Below are 15,439 nucleotides of genomic sequence, written 5' to 3'. Positions count from 1 at the left end.
TATTTTATGATCGATAATACTAAGTTCTGCACACTACGGAGCAATCTGGCAGCAATGGACGTTTTTGGCTGAAGGAATGAAAATGTACGGATCGGCCTCACTTTGTTCCTTATTTCCAAAGGCCAAAAAGGCCTCTTTATTCCTTAAAAGTAATGTATTACTTAAAAAAAAAACACTGGCGGCGGTCCGGGATCCCGGGGCTAATGCTGGTGCTACAGATAGCGCTCCAGCTCCATAACGGAAGTATGAGATGATTAGCAGGTTATGAGTGTTGCGACCGGCAGCGCTTTGCAAATAGCAGGTACCATACCTTGACAGCTCGTCCGTCCCGAAAGTCTGCTGCTGTGATACAAAATTTCCAAGTTAAAAAACTACGCTGTGTGCACTGCGCAAGTGGACACTTGCTCAGTGCTCACGGCCTAGGACGGTAGGTTAGTATGGCGTCCATCCCGATTAAGTGCCTGCTACTGAGGTCCGCGCCTTGGCCATCCCTCGCCTGCAGAGCTTGCACCAAGCTTAACCGACTCGATACGGGCCCCCCTGATGAGCAGTGGCATGATCAAACAAGGGCGCAGCTGAGCTAGCGTGAGTGTGGCACGAAGTGTTCGGTAGGATATTCAGTCGTGTCGTAGCGCTAACAGGCAGTACAGTGTGGCTAGCGCGAGTGAAATAAGGTAGTGGCGGACTCCGTACGACACTGTTGGGATGGGATGCAGCGATTGCGCTCGGTGGATTATAAAGTGGTCTGACTTTTGAGTGAACAGTGCGCTGTTTGGAATTTTGGCCGGATTGTCACACTGGCACTTTCACATTGCCAGGGAAAGATTTCCGATCCGATACGCGATTTGCGACGAGGGTAAATTATGCGCGGCTGAGGCGGCCAAAAACGGCATTGGACGAGTTTTTTCTCTCGGTCAAGGTATGGCCACTACACGCAATATACACCAGGGAGCCTCGAGGATTATGGGCTAACGGAGGTACCCAATCGACTGGGTTTTGCAGGTCCGATCGCGTTAACTGAGGCCCATGTATGATCAAGCTACAAGCGGCGCCCTTTTGCATACTGGCATTATTTGCCTCTCTGAATGACGTGAATGCAGGTATCACATGCTGAAGCCGGTTTGAGTAGTTTTGTTATTACAGCGGGTTACCAAGTTTCTATACCGTAATGCAAAGAAACCGAGCGAAAGGGCAAATGGCTTGTCGCTGTTATAGGCACAGGCCTGGAAAGGATGAACAAGTGGTCTGTACCGGCACGCAGCACGTAGCATTAGGACATCGCTAAACCCTTTTCTCCTGCTACGCCCATAGACTGGGCAAGCTGTAGACATTATATTACCCCCAAGTCGAAGTAAGCACGTCCGCAAGCTCGAGAGGTCAACCGTAGCCAATGACAACAGTACGCAACGTGTATCTCGTGCACGATATACATTGTATCCACACATATTCCCCTCTCTGGCATCTGCCAGCGCAACGCTATGGTGTATATGCCCAATAAGGGCACTAATAAAGCGTTCAAAGTTATCTTTATGCAATGCAGCCGAAAAGCGGATCCTATGGCGGGCGCAAAGACGTGCATGGTGGAATTAGGGGCCCCTCCCCACTGTGGAGCAGCTCCATACGGAAGCTCACCGGGACACGAGTGGGCCGTCCAACCTATTTCGGTTCAAGATATCTCAGCACAGCAACATATAGTTATGGCCAGGCCTGAACTACAGGGCAAGCGACGTCCAGCCGGCCTGTCAGGCAATGAGCAGCGTCGCAACGAAGTCAAATGTCAAGCAATGGTACTACCAGAAAGAATAACCGTAGTCACTGACGCGTGTCGTGCAGAAATTGCGCACAAAAGCTTGTGTAGCAGCCGAAGCAAACCACCTACGAGGTCAGGAAGACTCCCATGTCTCACCGACCTGAGTGCATGCCCACGTACTTGCGCACTCGTCTCTATAATTGCATTCGCTCCCTGGAAAGGACCCCGGGCTCTTCAGGGACCAGTGTAGAGCCGTACCGTACAAAACCATACAGCCCGCCACAACGACCCACAGGCTGTCCGCCAGCCATTTTTGGCCAATACTGTTGGAGGGTTGCGTTCCATCTAATGCATAATGAACGGGGTATCCGCATTGGTATCGCTGCACTCCAGGCAGGGATTCTGAGCGAAGCCGGTCTTGGCCAGCAGCTCGCGCACGCTAATGACCAGGTTCCTGCCGGCAAGGTAGCGCACGACAGGGAATGGGTCAATAAAAGGCAATGCAAGCATGGTGAAAAAGCGGTGAGCGAGAGGGTGACTTAGCCCCGCTCTGGACAAGTATGGTCCGGGCCAGCGCTTTCTAAGCAGTTCGCCAGAAAATATTGCGACGGGAGCCAGGGCGTCCAAGCACTGCTCGGTAGTGTCCAAGCTCCCAACAGCTTCCCAAGATGGACCGATAGCCGCCATGAGCTCCCTTTATAACGCTCCCCGAGCTCCGGGCGGGCTGGGTGGGTGGGCGCAGCCTTTACCTTACTCAAATGGAGGTGCTGCTGGCAGGTGTGCCCCTCGCCTCTACCGTATCCGCACACATCCGTAATCCTCTGACAGTGATCCCCCCTTAAGTCCCGTGGACGCCTGATGGCCAGAATGTCCTCCTAACTTCTTTGCCTTTACCTTTACCTAATGCCATGCCAACGGAGTCTGATAGCGTCCCCGACTAAAGCTTGAACGTGCGTGCCTCGTTCACAAGGACCCTAGATGTTCCTGTATATTGTTGTTGGCTCTTTTGGCAGTATCTCATGCGTGCAACCGGTTGGGCGGCTGTGGCTGCTGCAGGATAAGCACAAGGGCGTTGTGGTGTACGAACTGGAACCCCTAACGGGTTCCGGAGCGCAGATCCCAGATTCCCTCTCACCTGTACGTCAAAGGCTGGCCGGGATTCTGCTGATGATGGGTCCGTACGACAGTTTGGATTGCGTTGGACAGCGCACCGTGGGCCTTATCCGGGTTGCCGCTTGGGCAGGCGTCTGCACTAGTTTCGTGGGATTGGCAGCCAGTGATGAGGATACCCACATCCGACGACAGCTGCTGGTCGCCGGGCGGCTTAGTTCCAGGTGTCGGCAAGTTGATCTTCAAGTCCGGCTCGTTCAGATTCTGCACGGGACAGTATTATTACTCCTCCTGACTGTACAGGCGAAGAATGCCAGAGGAGGGTTGCACAGCTGGTACGTGGCCCGTGTGCAAGCAAGGCAAGTATCGAGAGGCATCCCCATCTCTCCCGCCGTTAGCTCCGCTTACATTGCCAGAATTAAAGGGACGGTACTTTTTCCTCTGACCCACTTGCCTTGACAGGTTGCAGCCTGAGCCACCCCTGCCTTTTCCCGACGTCCCACCCGTATTCGCATTGGAATTTCACACAAGAATCCAGTACAGGTTCTAGAGCCGTCTAGAGTCGTAAAACGGAAAAGCCGAATAGCTGCAGCAAAGCGGATCTCACCCCAACGGCGTAGGTGGCACCGGGGCCACTGTTTGCATTGGCCGGTTGCCCGGTCGGACCGCCCGAGCCCTGGTCAGCAGACGGCGCCAGGCAGGCGCAGAGCAGCTGCAAAAGGCCCATGGCCGGCACGCCGCCTGCGCCCCCTCCCTCCTTCTGGCCTGGAAGCGCGGGTGCCGGGGATGAGCAGTCGGTCCGTCCGTACGGCAGGTCGTATATGCCATGAAACCAGTTGGAGCTTCGCTGTCAGTACCGACCTAATAGGGCATGAAATTAACCCGATGCTTAGATGGGCGGGCTGCCTTGCGCGCCCATGGCCGACAGCAGACAAATCGCTATCATGCCGTCCACAGACACAGAACAATAAGCTGGAGCCACATTCACACAGACACAGCAGCACTGGAGTTCCAGCCCCGCAACAGCAACTTCCCCGCACACAATCCCTGTAATTACCTGCGGTGAACATCTGGAACACCTGCATGAACTGCTGCACCTTCGCGCTCGCGTCCCCAGCAAACAACGTCCCTAGATTGGACCGGACATTGCGCGCATCCACCGGAGCGCCTCCCAGCAGCTCGCTCAGCATGCCGCACAGGTCATTGAACGGCAAAGCCCTACAGACGGCGGAGAGGACCGGGCCGTGTGCAAGTAAAACGTGACGTGAGAACGGACAGACGACAGAAAGGAGGCTGCAGGGAGGGAGGTCCAGGGTGTAGCTGCAGCCCGGGTGAGAGGGCTCCCCCTTTCCTCCACTCACCGATTTTTGAAGTCCCGACCGTCCGGCTGGCCCAATGTCCCAAACAGGCTCGACAGCACACCCATGTCAATCTGCGGCGGCCGCGGCGCACCGTCCTTGGGCCCGCTAATCTGGACGGTCTCATGATCTAGCAAGGTGCCGCTGTGGCAGCAGTCTGACAGAATGTTGTGAAGAGGTGGAACGGAACGGGGAGGGCGCAGTGTAAGGAACGGAGCACAGGGTGTGAGTGAGGTGAGGTGAAGCCCGAGGCTGGTGAGGAGCTGAGGACCGGGCGCGATCGGCCAAGAGGGCCAAGAGGGAGCGCAAGCGGCCATCCCTATCCAGTGTCCTCACCTGCAATAAAGGTGAACTTGACGCCTGGCTTGGCCTCCAGCGGCTTCAGGAGCGCCCGCAGGTCGTCATCGCATATTACGTTCATGTCTATGCGGCCAGCAGGTGCGCGAGGGAAAAGCGGGACGTCATCGCGTTGGGGTGATGGACACCGCTGTGGATTATTGCCTAACGGGCACTAGGGCTAGGTTGAGGGGCCATGTGGTGATTGCGGCCAGGCACAAGACCTTGAGTTTAATAGGTAAAAGCAGAAGCATTCAGGGACGTTCGGGACGTTGAACCTCCTTATGGTGATTTGCCTGCATGGGTCGTCCGATGGTCCTGCCTTGGTACTTTGCGGTATGGAGCTATGCGAAATGCGCCCCTTGCACGGTCCTGTGGCCCATTGGCTACAGCGATTACAGCACCTGCAAGCCGGAGCGGATGCCTGGGTGCTGCTTTCTCCAACCCAGTCCCTTCCCCCCTACCAGTTGGGCAGATCGCCTCGTCCTTGCCATCTGCAGGAAGGCATGCAAAACAACGGGCACATCTATAATGCTACTGTTTACGAGCAGCCCGTCAAAGGAAAACCAAGGACAGTCAATCCTGGCGGTATAACATTGTCGTTAGGATGGCTGTTGAACCGAGGATCGTACATTTCGCGAAAGCGTATTCAAATCAACGATTTGAGAGATTTCAAATAAGCTTAAAATATACGCACCCTTTTCGTCGCCTCCATAGCTTGGAATTTGGGTGCCATGGCCCGAGAAGTGCAAGACGCAAACATCGCCATCTTGAGCGGCAGCAACCATTTCGCTAATTTTAGCCTGCGCATTTGTACATCATGTTCACTTGCTCAGATCGTCTCTGTGCAATCGTGCATTCCGCGCGGGAAAAGAGGCCCCCTGTTCCGTATCGACGCCCACCTTCATGTTCTTCCCGGTAGGCTTAAGATACTGGGGATCCGTATCAATAAGGATAGTGATATCAGAAGGTCCAAAGCCAAAGAACTCTTCGAGGATGGCCTGCCGGTTCACGCCGCGACAGGGGAAGTTAGTCGACACAGCTTGACTGGAACGTGATTATACTTTCCAACGCACCTTCATTCCCCATACATCATTGATACAACCGCGGAGCGCCGCATTGGTGCCTGAAAGATCACGGGACGCGAGTGGGAAATTCGTCCATCTCCAACTGGCATCACAAGAAGTCCACTTGTTTATCCATTCGCACCTGGGTAATTGCACCCAATAAGGACTGCGCGCTTGCTAGGCATCCTACGGGCAGGCGTCCTTATTTGCACGGAATATCGGCGGGAGGTTGTCTCGCAGCGCGCAACAAATAGACAATCCTACAAATTGCACTGTGCGTTATGTAAACACCTCCCGAAGTGAACTTTCAGTAAGCACGTTCTGAATGTGGTTATGGCATAGCTAGAACGGAACTGTCAGCCGTACAAACAAGCATGTACATCATTTCGTTATGTCAACGGCAGATTCCATAACGGTCTAAATCACAAGGAATTCGCTTCCTGGCATTTTTGAAATGGTAGCGATTGAAGTTGCTAGGGGCCAAACGGAGGGAAGGAATGCGTTGGGAGGAACTCAGCAGCAGCATCCCCCACGGAGTGCTTCAAAGCCTTGCGCGTACATATTCTTCTGGTACGCCTAGCTTGCAGCCATTATGCACGATCTTGTGTGGAAAGCTATTGAGGAGCAATGTTTCACATGACATATGAAGGATGGCTCCATCGTGGTTGATTGCACGGGATACTTAATTTTATGCCTTTTTTCCGGCATTTGATGTCATTTTTTAGTTTCGCGCCCTGGCCTGGTGCTGGGCGGGCTGTCCCTTGGGTCGCTATAGCAGGTTCTGAAGTCAGGTCACGTACAGCAGCCCTGCAATGTCAAGTTCACTTTCCTGTGTGCAAACCTTGCCGGTCAGACCGATCGCTTACCATCCTGCTCACCTCCTTCTGTATTCTTGCCCCCTCACTCCCTCTTTCTAAGCTATGCTATCTATTAACATTCAACTGGTGCTTACTTTCCCTCCGGACCAGTTGAGGCTTTACTAGTGAATCGCAGTAAGGCCTTGGCTGCAACACCGGCGCATGGTAATCACAAGGTAAACCCAGGCTGCAGGAAATAGCATACGGCATACCCGGAATAGCTGGTGCAACTCTGCCGAACCGCACGGTTTTGTCAAGATCTGATCGACATGGGCGTAGTCATGGTGCTGCACTCAACCGCATTTTACGTCTATCATTTATTTATAAGGCTTGCAAGGCCATCGCGGTACCCGCAGCAGCGCAACACCATCGCTCTCGCCGCACACAGCCAGCAGCCACACCACGCCAACAGCGTACACACCCCACCACATGTAGTTTCTCCTTGTCCTCGTGGACGTGTAGCCCTCCCCCCCCGGGCCTTCACAGGGGGGTTCAGTGGCCTTGGAGGGCAGTCCAGGCATCGATGACGGCACCTTGGCGGCGGTGGAGGCGGTGTTGGAGGCACGCCTTGCCCCGCAGTGGTGCAGCGGAGCGACACTGATGCATGAGCTGCGGCACTCCATACAGGTGCTGCCCACGGGCTGTGCAGCGTGAGTGACAACTGCCGGCTGGCTGGGCGCGAGAGCGGGTCCGAGTTCCGATCTAAGGGAAAAAACACACCTAGGAGGAGGGAAGCCGGCGAGGGATTCCACCTGCACGCGGCATCAGACAGCGCGAGGTCTGTCACGTGTGCAGGCGGTCCTCCTTCAGCGCCATCGAATAGTACTCCTCTGCAACAGGCCCGTGTGGTGGGGCCCACGGGAGCTGCCGTGGATACCTAATGCATGTCGCGATCGGCGGGCTTCATCGCCGGCGGCCAAGTGTGATGTTGTCACCCGCCCCCACCACTCCGCACATCTGTGGTCCCCACCAACGGCTTTGTGTACCGTACCCCGGGCCTGCGGTGCACCCATACCTCATGCGCTGGGGAGTTCGTGGTGCAGCGCTGTCGCCTAATAGTGCTGCCTGCCATCCATGTGCCTTCTGACCTGCGGACCTCCGGGACTCCTCCATTCTGTACTGTGATCTTGTACGTGTGCATCAACTCCTCAACGTCCCGGTCCCGGTCACTTTCCTCATGCCGCTATGCGCCTTGCCATGTCCCTGGTCGGTGCCCGGGTCCCTGGGGGTACCTTGGCTGCGCTGGCCGGGTGGCTCACGCCATTGACCATAGTATCGACACGCTGCTGGGGGGGGGCCTCCGCGAGGGCACGCTGGTGGAAGTGGCGGGGGAGACCGGCAGCGGCAAGACGCAGCTGTGCCTGAGCGCCGCCGCTACCACTGCCTACCGCGGCGAGGCCGTGCTGTACGTGGATTGTACAGGCAGCTTCGCACCTGAGCGCATCGTGCAGATGGCGGAGGCGGAGGCGGCAGTAAGCTTGGGCGCCGAACCGCAGGTGAGCGACCGTAGGTCATGCATGCATAGGTTAAGGGAACCTTTCCAAGGACCCATTAACACACGCCTGCAAACGCCACGAGACCCGTGTGTGGCCTCTACGGCCAAATAGGAACGGCTTTGTTTGCTTCTGTCCTTCGGTAGGACAAAAGTGCAGGTACAGCATTTCTGTGCTTTTGCATTACCATTAATCCGCAGTCCTTGGAGCTTATGGCTTTCTCATTATGTTTCTTCGCATCATCAAGATGGCGAACGCCAGTGCCAAGGTTGTTTGGTAAGACGACGATAGGCGATAGCTTTCCCTCTGGCCCTTGGGTTCCTCATGGTGGTGTCCCCGGTGGCGCCGTGCACCTGCAGGCAGTCGAGGGGGAGCTAGCTTCGCGCGTCCTGAGCTGCATCTCCGTCCTGCAACTCTCCAACGTGTACGACCTATTGGGCCGCCTGGACTGGCTAGGGGCAACCCTGCAGCTACAGCAACAACAGCAGCAGCAGCAGCAGCAAGGGCGGCAAGCGGGTCTTCGACAGGTGCAAGTGCAGGGGCAGGGAAGCGACGGTGTGACCTTGCGGCATGGCAGCGGCACCGATGGAGCAGTGGGCGAGGTGCCGCGGGGAGCCCGCATAGGCCCACGGCTGTTGATCGTCGACTCGGTGTCGGCGTTACTGAGCACCGTGGTGGGAAGCAACCAACACACGCAAGGTGTGCTAGCAGTGGAGTCGTGGAGATGCCGGATAGAGGATCGGGTTTTTCCTGACGGTTGGGAACGTGAGCACAGCATGGATATGTGTAACTGGTAGCGTTCCATAGGATGCTTTGCAGTAGTGCGCAGTGCAGGGGGGCTTTTCACGTGGCGTGAGTTATTTTAGCACATGGCGTCAAGCACGTCCGTAGGCGGGCCCGGGTCAAGGTCCTCTGGCCCTGGGGAATGCCTATACCGTCTGGCCTTCACACCGTAATTTGTTGTGAACCTGGCCCGCTCTGGGATTTACTGCCGGATTGCTGCCGCAGGCACTACACTGTTGGTTGCCACGGGCCGCACTCTCAAGGAGCTTGCGGAGCAGCACTCTATTGCAGTTTTGGTCACCAACCACGTCACCAGCACCGGCCCGATGACGTGGGGCGGTGGAGGCGGCAGGGGCGGCGGCGGCGGTGGTGACGGTGTTGCTGCGGACCGCGGCGTCAGTGCAGCAGCGGCGGTGGGTGTTGCCGGCCTCAAGCCGGCGCTTGGGGAGCAATGGCGGCCTCAGCCCCATATGCGCGTGCAGCTGTCCATCGATGGGTCGCAACCGCCTGAATTGGGTGTGCGGATAGCAACGCTGACAGCATCGCCACTACAGGTACAGAGGGCCTGTGCAGCGAGGGCTTGCACAGTAGGGTTAGAAGGGAAGCCTGCGTGCTCAACTCGTATAACACGTATAATGCTCGTCGTGCATGCAACACCAGCCATTTTTCACATTTCGTGCCGCTTGCTGATTGGCCTGTGGTTGCTTCCTCCACAGGCATGCGGCCAAAAGCTGGAGTTCCGCATTGTTGCCTCGGGGCTTGTGTAAGCCGACGACGCTACCTATCTCATTCCGTTCATGGCGTGTCGAGCCGTCCACCGCGCGCGATGGACCCCAGCACGAGAGCTTCGGAAACAAGTCCAGATTCGTGATTGGCGAGGACGGTGTCTTTGGACGTCGGGGAATTAGTCAAGAGATTAGAAGACCTCACGCATGTGCATTAGGGGCGATGGCGTGAGGTTTGTGTCGACCATAGCTTCATTATACATAGTATGTATCAGCACGCGCCGAGTCACATCACTGCAACATAGGATGACCCAAGTCTGCACCTCCGTACACACAAGTCTTCGAAATCGACGACGCTATAGATGGCCGTACAGTTTAGGGATGCTGCTGCTCACTCGATACCACAACCAAATCCATGTGCAATACAATCTATGTGTCAATATCTGCATGCTGCCAGGCTTCCAGCAGCGGACGGCTGCTCTGCCTTTAAGGTCCCTCGAGAGACAGAAACTAGTCATTGCATGTGACTGCTGCCCAGTGTCCGCAGCGCCAGCAGCTCTGCCTGTCAGATGGTGGAGATAAACGGCCTTGCCACGAGGCTCACATGCAAGTTATGCCTGCCTGCGTAAAACCGTATGAACGCAGCAGGTGTCCGATAACACGTCTGGCGCCGCCTAAGAGCTCGCACGCCTTGGCAAGAGCTCGCACCCAGCCAGGGAAAATGGCATGCAGGACTGAACGGCTGTATATACTGCAAGTAACAAGGTGGATTCCTCGTCAGGGACTTCCGTTAAGCCCTGACAGAGCGATCCTGACGAAAATGCCATAAGGACTGGCACCGCAAGGTCAAAGCCCTACAAAGCCATGCCAGCGCCTGCCACCTTTCCTCCACCGTGACATGGCATGGCGGCGTTACTCCGTCACACCCCAACAACTCACGGCTCATGGTTTTACTTTATTAGTCCCTTAGTAACCTTGCGAACCAAACCCATACCAAAGGCCTGCATTCCAGCCACAATTCAAGCCTGCGACCACCACAACCCACAGGTTCCCCAATCGCCCTCAGGCAACTGGGTCGCAATTGGCGCGTTGAGACGAGAGTGTGCTGTGACCGAGCACGTCCCAACATCGTGGGCTGCTTAAGTGACTGTTTCCCCGGTACTACAAGCCGAACGCAGCGAGTCATAGGTGGTCGTGAGCACCATGCGGGGTCAGACCAGCAACCATATTGAATTGTCAGGCAGAGGAAAGCACGGCATAACCCACCCTCTCATCGCACGCCCGTGCGGAAAATAAGCAATGTCCTTCTACTAGCGGGACGCATACGTGCACGTGTGGGCGGAGGGGAACCACGTGACGTGTGAGCCGCAGCCTACGAACACCGTGCGTATCCATATCCCAATCCGCATTCACGCTGCTGCCCTTGCCATCGCTTCGTGGCTGGTGGGGATGTATGCTGAAGAGGCCTTCGCGCTCAGCGGTAAGACACGGATGTAAGGAGACGAAGCCGCAGCAGGTGCTGGTAAGCGGCCCACGCGCAACAACACAATCCAGCACGAGTTCCACCAACAACAGCACGGCAACGCCGCTGGTGCAGCCGCGCGCGCTGACATCGCAATGGGGATGCCCACCTGCGCTATAGGGCCTATCGTACTTGAATAAACACGACTACAACAACAAGCTCGAGCAACGCACATAAAGAAATAAAAGAGCACGAAGGAACGTCTGGCCCGTTAGCCTAGTCAGTACAGCCCGGACGGTGCAACCTCTGCCCGGCCCGGTCAGTCTGTCTGCGCTCCTATGCATGCACACATTAATCCATATCCTTTCACCCATTCACCGATGCACATAAATGTGGTTTCTACTCTGCATTCGGTGCTGCTTCGCCGACCGCAGCCATCGGCCCCACCGGCTTAGGCAGCTGCGGCTGCTGCATATGCTGGGACAGCATCGCCGGCAGAAGCAAAGCAGGCGGTGGCATGCCTCCTAGAGCCCGCTGCGCCATCAGCTGCTGCAAGGTGCCAGACGGCTGCGCCATGAGCAGCTGCTGCAGCTGGCCATGCGCTAGCAGAGATACCTGCCCCGGCAGCTGCTGCGCCTGGACGTGCGCTTGGACCTGCGCCTGGGCCAGCGCCTGGACTAGCTGAGCCGAGCTCTGCGCAGCAGCCGCCCCAGCGGCCAGCTGCCCCAGCGCAGGACCTAAATTGGCCGCAAGCGCAGCCGCTGGCAGCATGGGCTGTGAGAGCACTGCCGGCGGCAATGCGGCACCTGTTCCGCCGGACGCTGTTGGGGCCAAGGCAGCTGATGATATGGCGCCGGAGGGCCCCGCGCTCTGTAGGTGCGCACCACTGCTTACGGAAGTGGACCTGCCGCTGCCGCCGGGTCCCCCACCTAGGGTGCCCACACTGCCCTTTTCCGTGATCCCTCCCCGCAGCCGCTGCTCCACCTGGCGCTGTTGGTACTCCTTTTTGAAGTTGGATTGCCGCAGGCGCTTGATGTCCTCCTCTACCTCCAGACAGGGGTTCTCGTAGATGGCGCGCTTAAATGACTCGATTTCTGCCAGTATATCCGCAATGACCTGTAAACACCCAGAAAAAGACACATGTTTTTGGGTGGCATGGTCAAGTGGAACAGTGGGTGGACAGGGCTGCCGCATCTTCGGTAAGCTGCTCTGCAGGATGACAGCGCGCACGGTGCTGCTTCTAACGAAACTTGGGAACAACCTGTGGGCGTGTACCGCCAATAGTCGTTTATGGTATGTCTAAAAGTCATAACCAAGGTACAGAACTCCTGTGTTGTTCCCTGAGCGGCCATATCTTGCCACGCAGGCAAGCCGAAGCTCGATTAACTTAAGCTATCGGCTTTGCCGAGGAACGCCCCTCTTCCCAGAGAGCCCTCCTGTGGTTGCAGCTCACTTCCTTAGTCGCCGGCTCTGTCATCGCCCTCTCGTTGAGGCTCTCGATGAGCTTGTCCATTGACTTGAGTTTTCGGGAGGGCCATCGAGGAATCCCCAGGGTGCGGCAGTGCTCCTTGAGCTTGGTCATGCCAATCCCCAGCTCACGCGCCGCCTCCTCAATGTTTAAATGATACACCTGCTGGAGGCGCTCCTTGGTGATGCTGGCGATCCGCGCACACAAACCGTTGCGATTGGAGCCGCTGCACGCAAACACACAGGGTATGGCAGGGCAGCAGGTAGCGACTTGCTGAGGAAATGTACGAAGTGCTGCCTTGGGATTGCTTGAGCCGACAGGGGCCAGGGTTTAACGACCCATGACGTACAAAACCCGAACGAAAACCAACGGCTTTGCTTGTTCTCTCGGCTCGATCTAACTACACATCCGCGTAATGCTGTCAAGAAAGGATTGGACCCAACCAATGAATGCTTGCACTCAACAGCAAACAAAGACAACTCACGGCGTCCCTTCCTATGCATCATGGTCCCGCACACGGCACCAATTCCAGGCGTCCACGAAGCCATCGCAGCCCACATGGTTCACACCAGCTCACCGCGGTGGTTTGTCAGGGTCCAGCTTCATAATAGTGTGGCCACGGCCCCGTTGCTTGGCCGATGCCTTTAGCGCTGCACGGTAACGCTCGGTAAGTGTCCGCCCGCTGCCGCCACCTGCGGAGCTGCCACCGCCCGCGCTGTCATTGCTGCCGTCGCCACCGCCCATGATGCCATCACCCTCATCCTCGTCATCCTCCATTTCATGACCACCCTGGCTGCCACCCTCACTTGCCGCCTCGCTGTCCATGAGCGAACGGCGCCTGCTCCCGACCAGCACGTCATCATCACCGGCACCGGGACTGCCCTCCCTCCCACTGCCCCCGATGCCGCCACCTATCCTGCAGGCCCCGGAGGTAGATGCAGGGTGCCCATCTGGGACAGGTCCAGGAAGAGACCCCACAGAACGGAGCACAGCCGAAAACGACGCGGGAACGGAGGTCGCAGTCCGCAGCTCTCCCGCCAACGCGCTGCCTGACCCAGGCAATAGCGCGCCTGCGTTAAAAGAGGCCGCCCGCTGCCGCAACACCGCCTGCTCAGATCCATCCGCACCCAGGCGCACAGCTGGGCCCACAGCCCTGTTGCCGCTCTCGTCCGGGGCACCGCTGCGTGCACCTGGGCCCACGTCCTGGCCGCTGCCGCCGCCGCCAGCCCCACGGTCGCAGCCTTTCATAACCATTTGCTCTTCCAGCATAGCGGCCGCCTCCGCTAGTTGCGCTAATCGACGAAGGTCAGCGGACGCTGCCGACTCTAGTAGGGCGGTGGCGCCGCCATTGGCACTCCCACGCTGACCTGCGCTTTTGCTCTCAGTTCCACCGTTCTCAACTCCCGGTTCTGGCCCGAACGCACATGACGGTGCCGCAGCCGTGGAGCCTCCAGGTGTGCCAGCGGCAGCATGCTCCGCCGGGCCATGACCTAGCACCGCTGCGCCGAGCCCTGAGCAGCGACGTGACAGTGGTCCAGAGTTCGCCTCGGCAGAGGTGGCACGGACAAGGCTGAGCTTGCGGCTACCCTTAGGTGCGGGCGATCGAGCCGAGCGCCGGCCGGTTGTCACGCTGCAGCCCGGCTGCCACTCCGTCGGCAGGGAAGCGGCCTGGGAAAACGCGGATTTTAGGGGTCCGTTGACGGCTGCGGACGCGGTGTCGGCCAAAGGCGGCATGATCCCGTCAATAGAGCCACTGAGCTGACCGGGGAGGGGTACGGAGAATGGCGTCATGGAACTGGCATTTGGAAGGATGGTTGGGGCCGGGACCTCCCGCTTGACGGTTGGGACCAGCGGCGGCATCGCCAGCAGCGAGGTGACGTTAACGGGGCCCCCAGCAGCGTCCATCGAGCCCTCCATCGCATCCCGTTCCACCTGCAGAGGAGAACGGAGATGGCCAGGAGCGCTCATGGTCAAGAAACCCCATACGTCTAACTCCTCTTTAAAGTATGACTTTGTGAGCGGTGCTTTCAGGATTAGCAATTCTGGGTGAGATAGCGCATAAACAACACGTCCTTAAGAAACAGCATAGTCTCGAACTCAGTCAGTTGTCAGGTCATGTCCGTTGGCTCGTGACTTTGCATGCAAGCATGCATCCGGCCCCGCCACGACAAAAAACATCCAGCCCAGCTAGAAAAAATGCTCACAGGTACCTTTCACATCGCCGCAGCCCTACCTTATCCAACAAAGGAGCCGTTTCGCCGCATGACTCGTTGCGAGGCCGCTTCATGTCATAAGGTCTATCTGAGTCGCAACCGTTGTCACTCGGGAGCTCGCGCTTGGCCGCGGAAGTGTGATTAGCCTCCGCGGCGGCGGAAGATGCAGGTGCGGGTTGCGTGTTTGGGTTTTCGTGTTGCGATGGCTGCTGGGCACCAGTCGCCAACTTCCGCCGAAACCCAGACGACTGCAGCGCCGCATGCGCGACCTCCACCAGCCGCGCTGGTGGCAGCAGCTCGCTGTGTGGACGCCACAATGGCTTATCGGAAACAGGTAGCTTCTCCGCAGCCGCCAAAGGGCGGAGAAGCTCGCCGCAAGCAGGTGGCTCGTCGCTTGCTATCGCGCACGTCATGTCTGACACTGTGTTGTTCATGTGCATGGCTGCTGGATTTAAAGATGCGGCAGCAAATGCGAAAGAATCTCCGGCCGATATTGATGCCTGCATGTCGGCAAGGGTGCTGGGCTGGACAGCAAGAGAAGCGCTCGTCGCGACCCCAACGAGCGCAACATTTGCTTGAAATTCAGCGGCATGAAATGCTGTTGAACCGTTGGACTCCATTTCATAACGTGGCTAGCCCAGAAGGCGCCTTGCAACGGTGGGCCGGGGCACAGGAAGGAGGAGCGTCGGCGAATCGTGGATCCCTGGGGTTGCGAACACGCATTTGCAGGATACAGCACAAAATCAACGCAAACGAATCGTGTCTCGTGTTTGCCTATGGGAGAGGAACCAGCGGGGGCAGGTGAGCGGTCACGCGC

The 15,439-nt window shown here is 57.4% G+C and overlaps 4 protein-coding genes across 4 annotated transcripts in view; 2 read left to right on the top strand and 2 right to left on the bottom strand.

Moving 5' to 3' along the window:
- The window catches only part of VOLCADRAFT_116181 (uncharacterized protein), a gene marked incomplete at both ends in the record, with an annotated part of 4,946 nt that extends 4,367 nt beyond the window's left edge, over window positions 1-579 (top strand). The window contains one exon of the mRNA XM_002946875.1: window positions 503-579. Coding sequence (XP_002946921.1) covers window positions 503-579 — 77 coding nt within the window. The remainder of the gene's footprint in view (window positions 1-502) is intronic.
- A 544-nt stretch (window positions 580-1,123) lies between these two features.
- mca2 (metacaspase type II) lies at window positions 1,124-5,905 on the bottom strand. The gene is made up of 11 exons (XM_002946692.1): window positions 5,764-5,905; window positions 5,631-5,680; window positions 5,457-5,555; window positions 5,252-5,357; window positions 5,019-5,048; window positions 4,555-4,641; window positions 4,222-4,375; window positions 3,918-4,078; window positions 3,468-3,625; window positions 2,886-3,124; window positions 1,124-2,204 (listed from the first exon to the last, which is right to left on the bottom strand). The coding sequence occupies exons 1-11, from the start codon at window positions 5,804-5,806 to the stop codon at window positions 2,096-2,098; spliced, it is 1,236 nt and encodes a 411-aa protein (XP_002946738.1). The 5' UTR covers window positions 5,807-5,905; the 3' UTR covers window positions 1,124-2,095.
- A 211-nt stretch (window positions 5,906-6,116) lies between these two features.
- VOLCADRAFT_103167 (uncharacterized protein) lies at window positions 6,117-9,934 on the top strand (the record flags this gene model as incomplete). The annotated part of the gene is made up of 7 exons (XM_002946874.1): window positions 6,117-6,191; window positions 6,590-6,654; window positions 6,965-7,128; window positions 7,752-7,974; window positions 8,331-8,670; window positions 8,980-9,308; window positions 9,471-9,934. 7 exons carry the CDS (start codon window positions 6,119-6,121, stop codon window positions 9,519-9,521), a joined length of 1,245 nt encoding a protein of 414 aa, XP_002946920.1. The 3' UTR covers window positions 9,522-9,934.
- A 1,406-nt stretch (window positions 9,935-11,340) lies between these two features.
- Window positions 11,341-15,035, bottom strand: VOLCADRAFT_127308 (RWP-RK domain-containing transcription factor; the record flags this gene model as incomplete). Its single annotated transcript, XM_002946691.1, has 4 exons — window positions 11,341-12,057; window positions 12,395-12,635; window positions 12,987-14,341; window positions 14,643-15,035. The coding sequence occupies 4 exons, from the start codon at window positions 15,033-15,035 to the stop codon at window positions 11,341-11,343; spliced, it is 2,706 nt and encodes a 901-aa protein (XP_002946737.1).
- Window positions 15,036-15,439: the final 404 nt, after the last annotated feature.

Source organism: Volvox carteri, assembly GCF_000143455.1.
Source record: "Volvox carteri f. nagariensis unplaced genomic scaffold VOLCAscaffold_4, whole genome shotgun sequence".
Classification (NCBI taxonomy): domain Eukaryota; kingdom Viridiplantae; phylum Chlorophyta; class Chlorophyceae; order Chlamydomonadales; family Volvocaceae; genus Volvox; species Volvox carteri.
The sequence above is the reverse complement of the archived record's forward strand: the minus strand, read 5'-3'. Positions and strand labels throughout refer to the sequence as shown.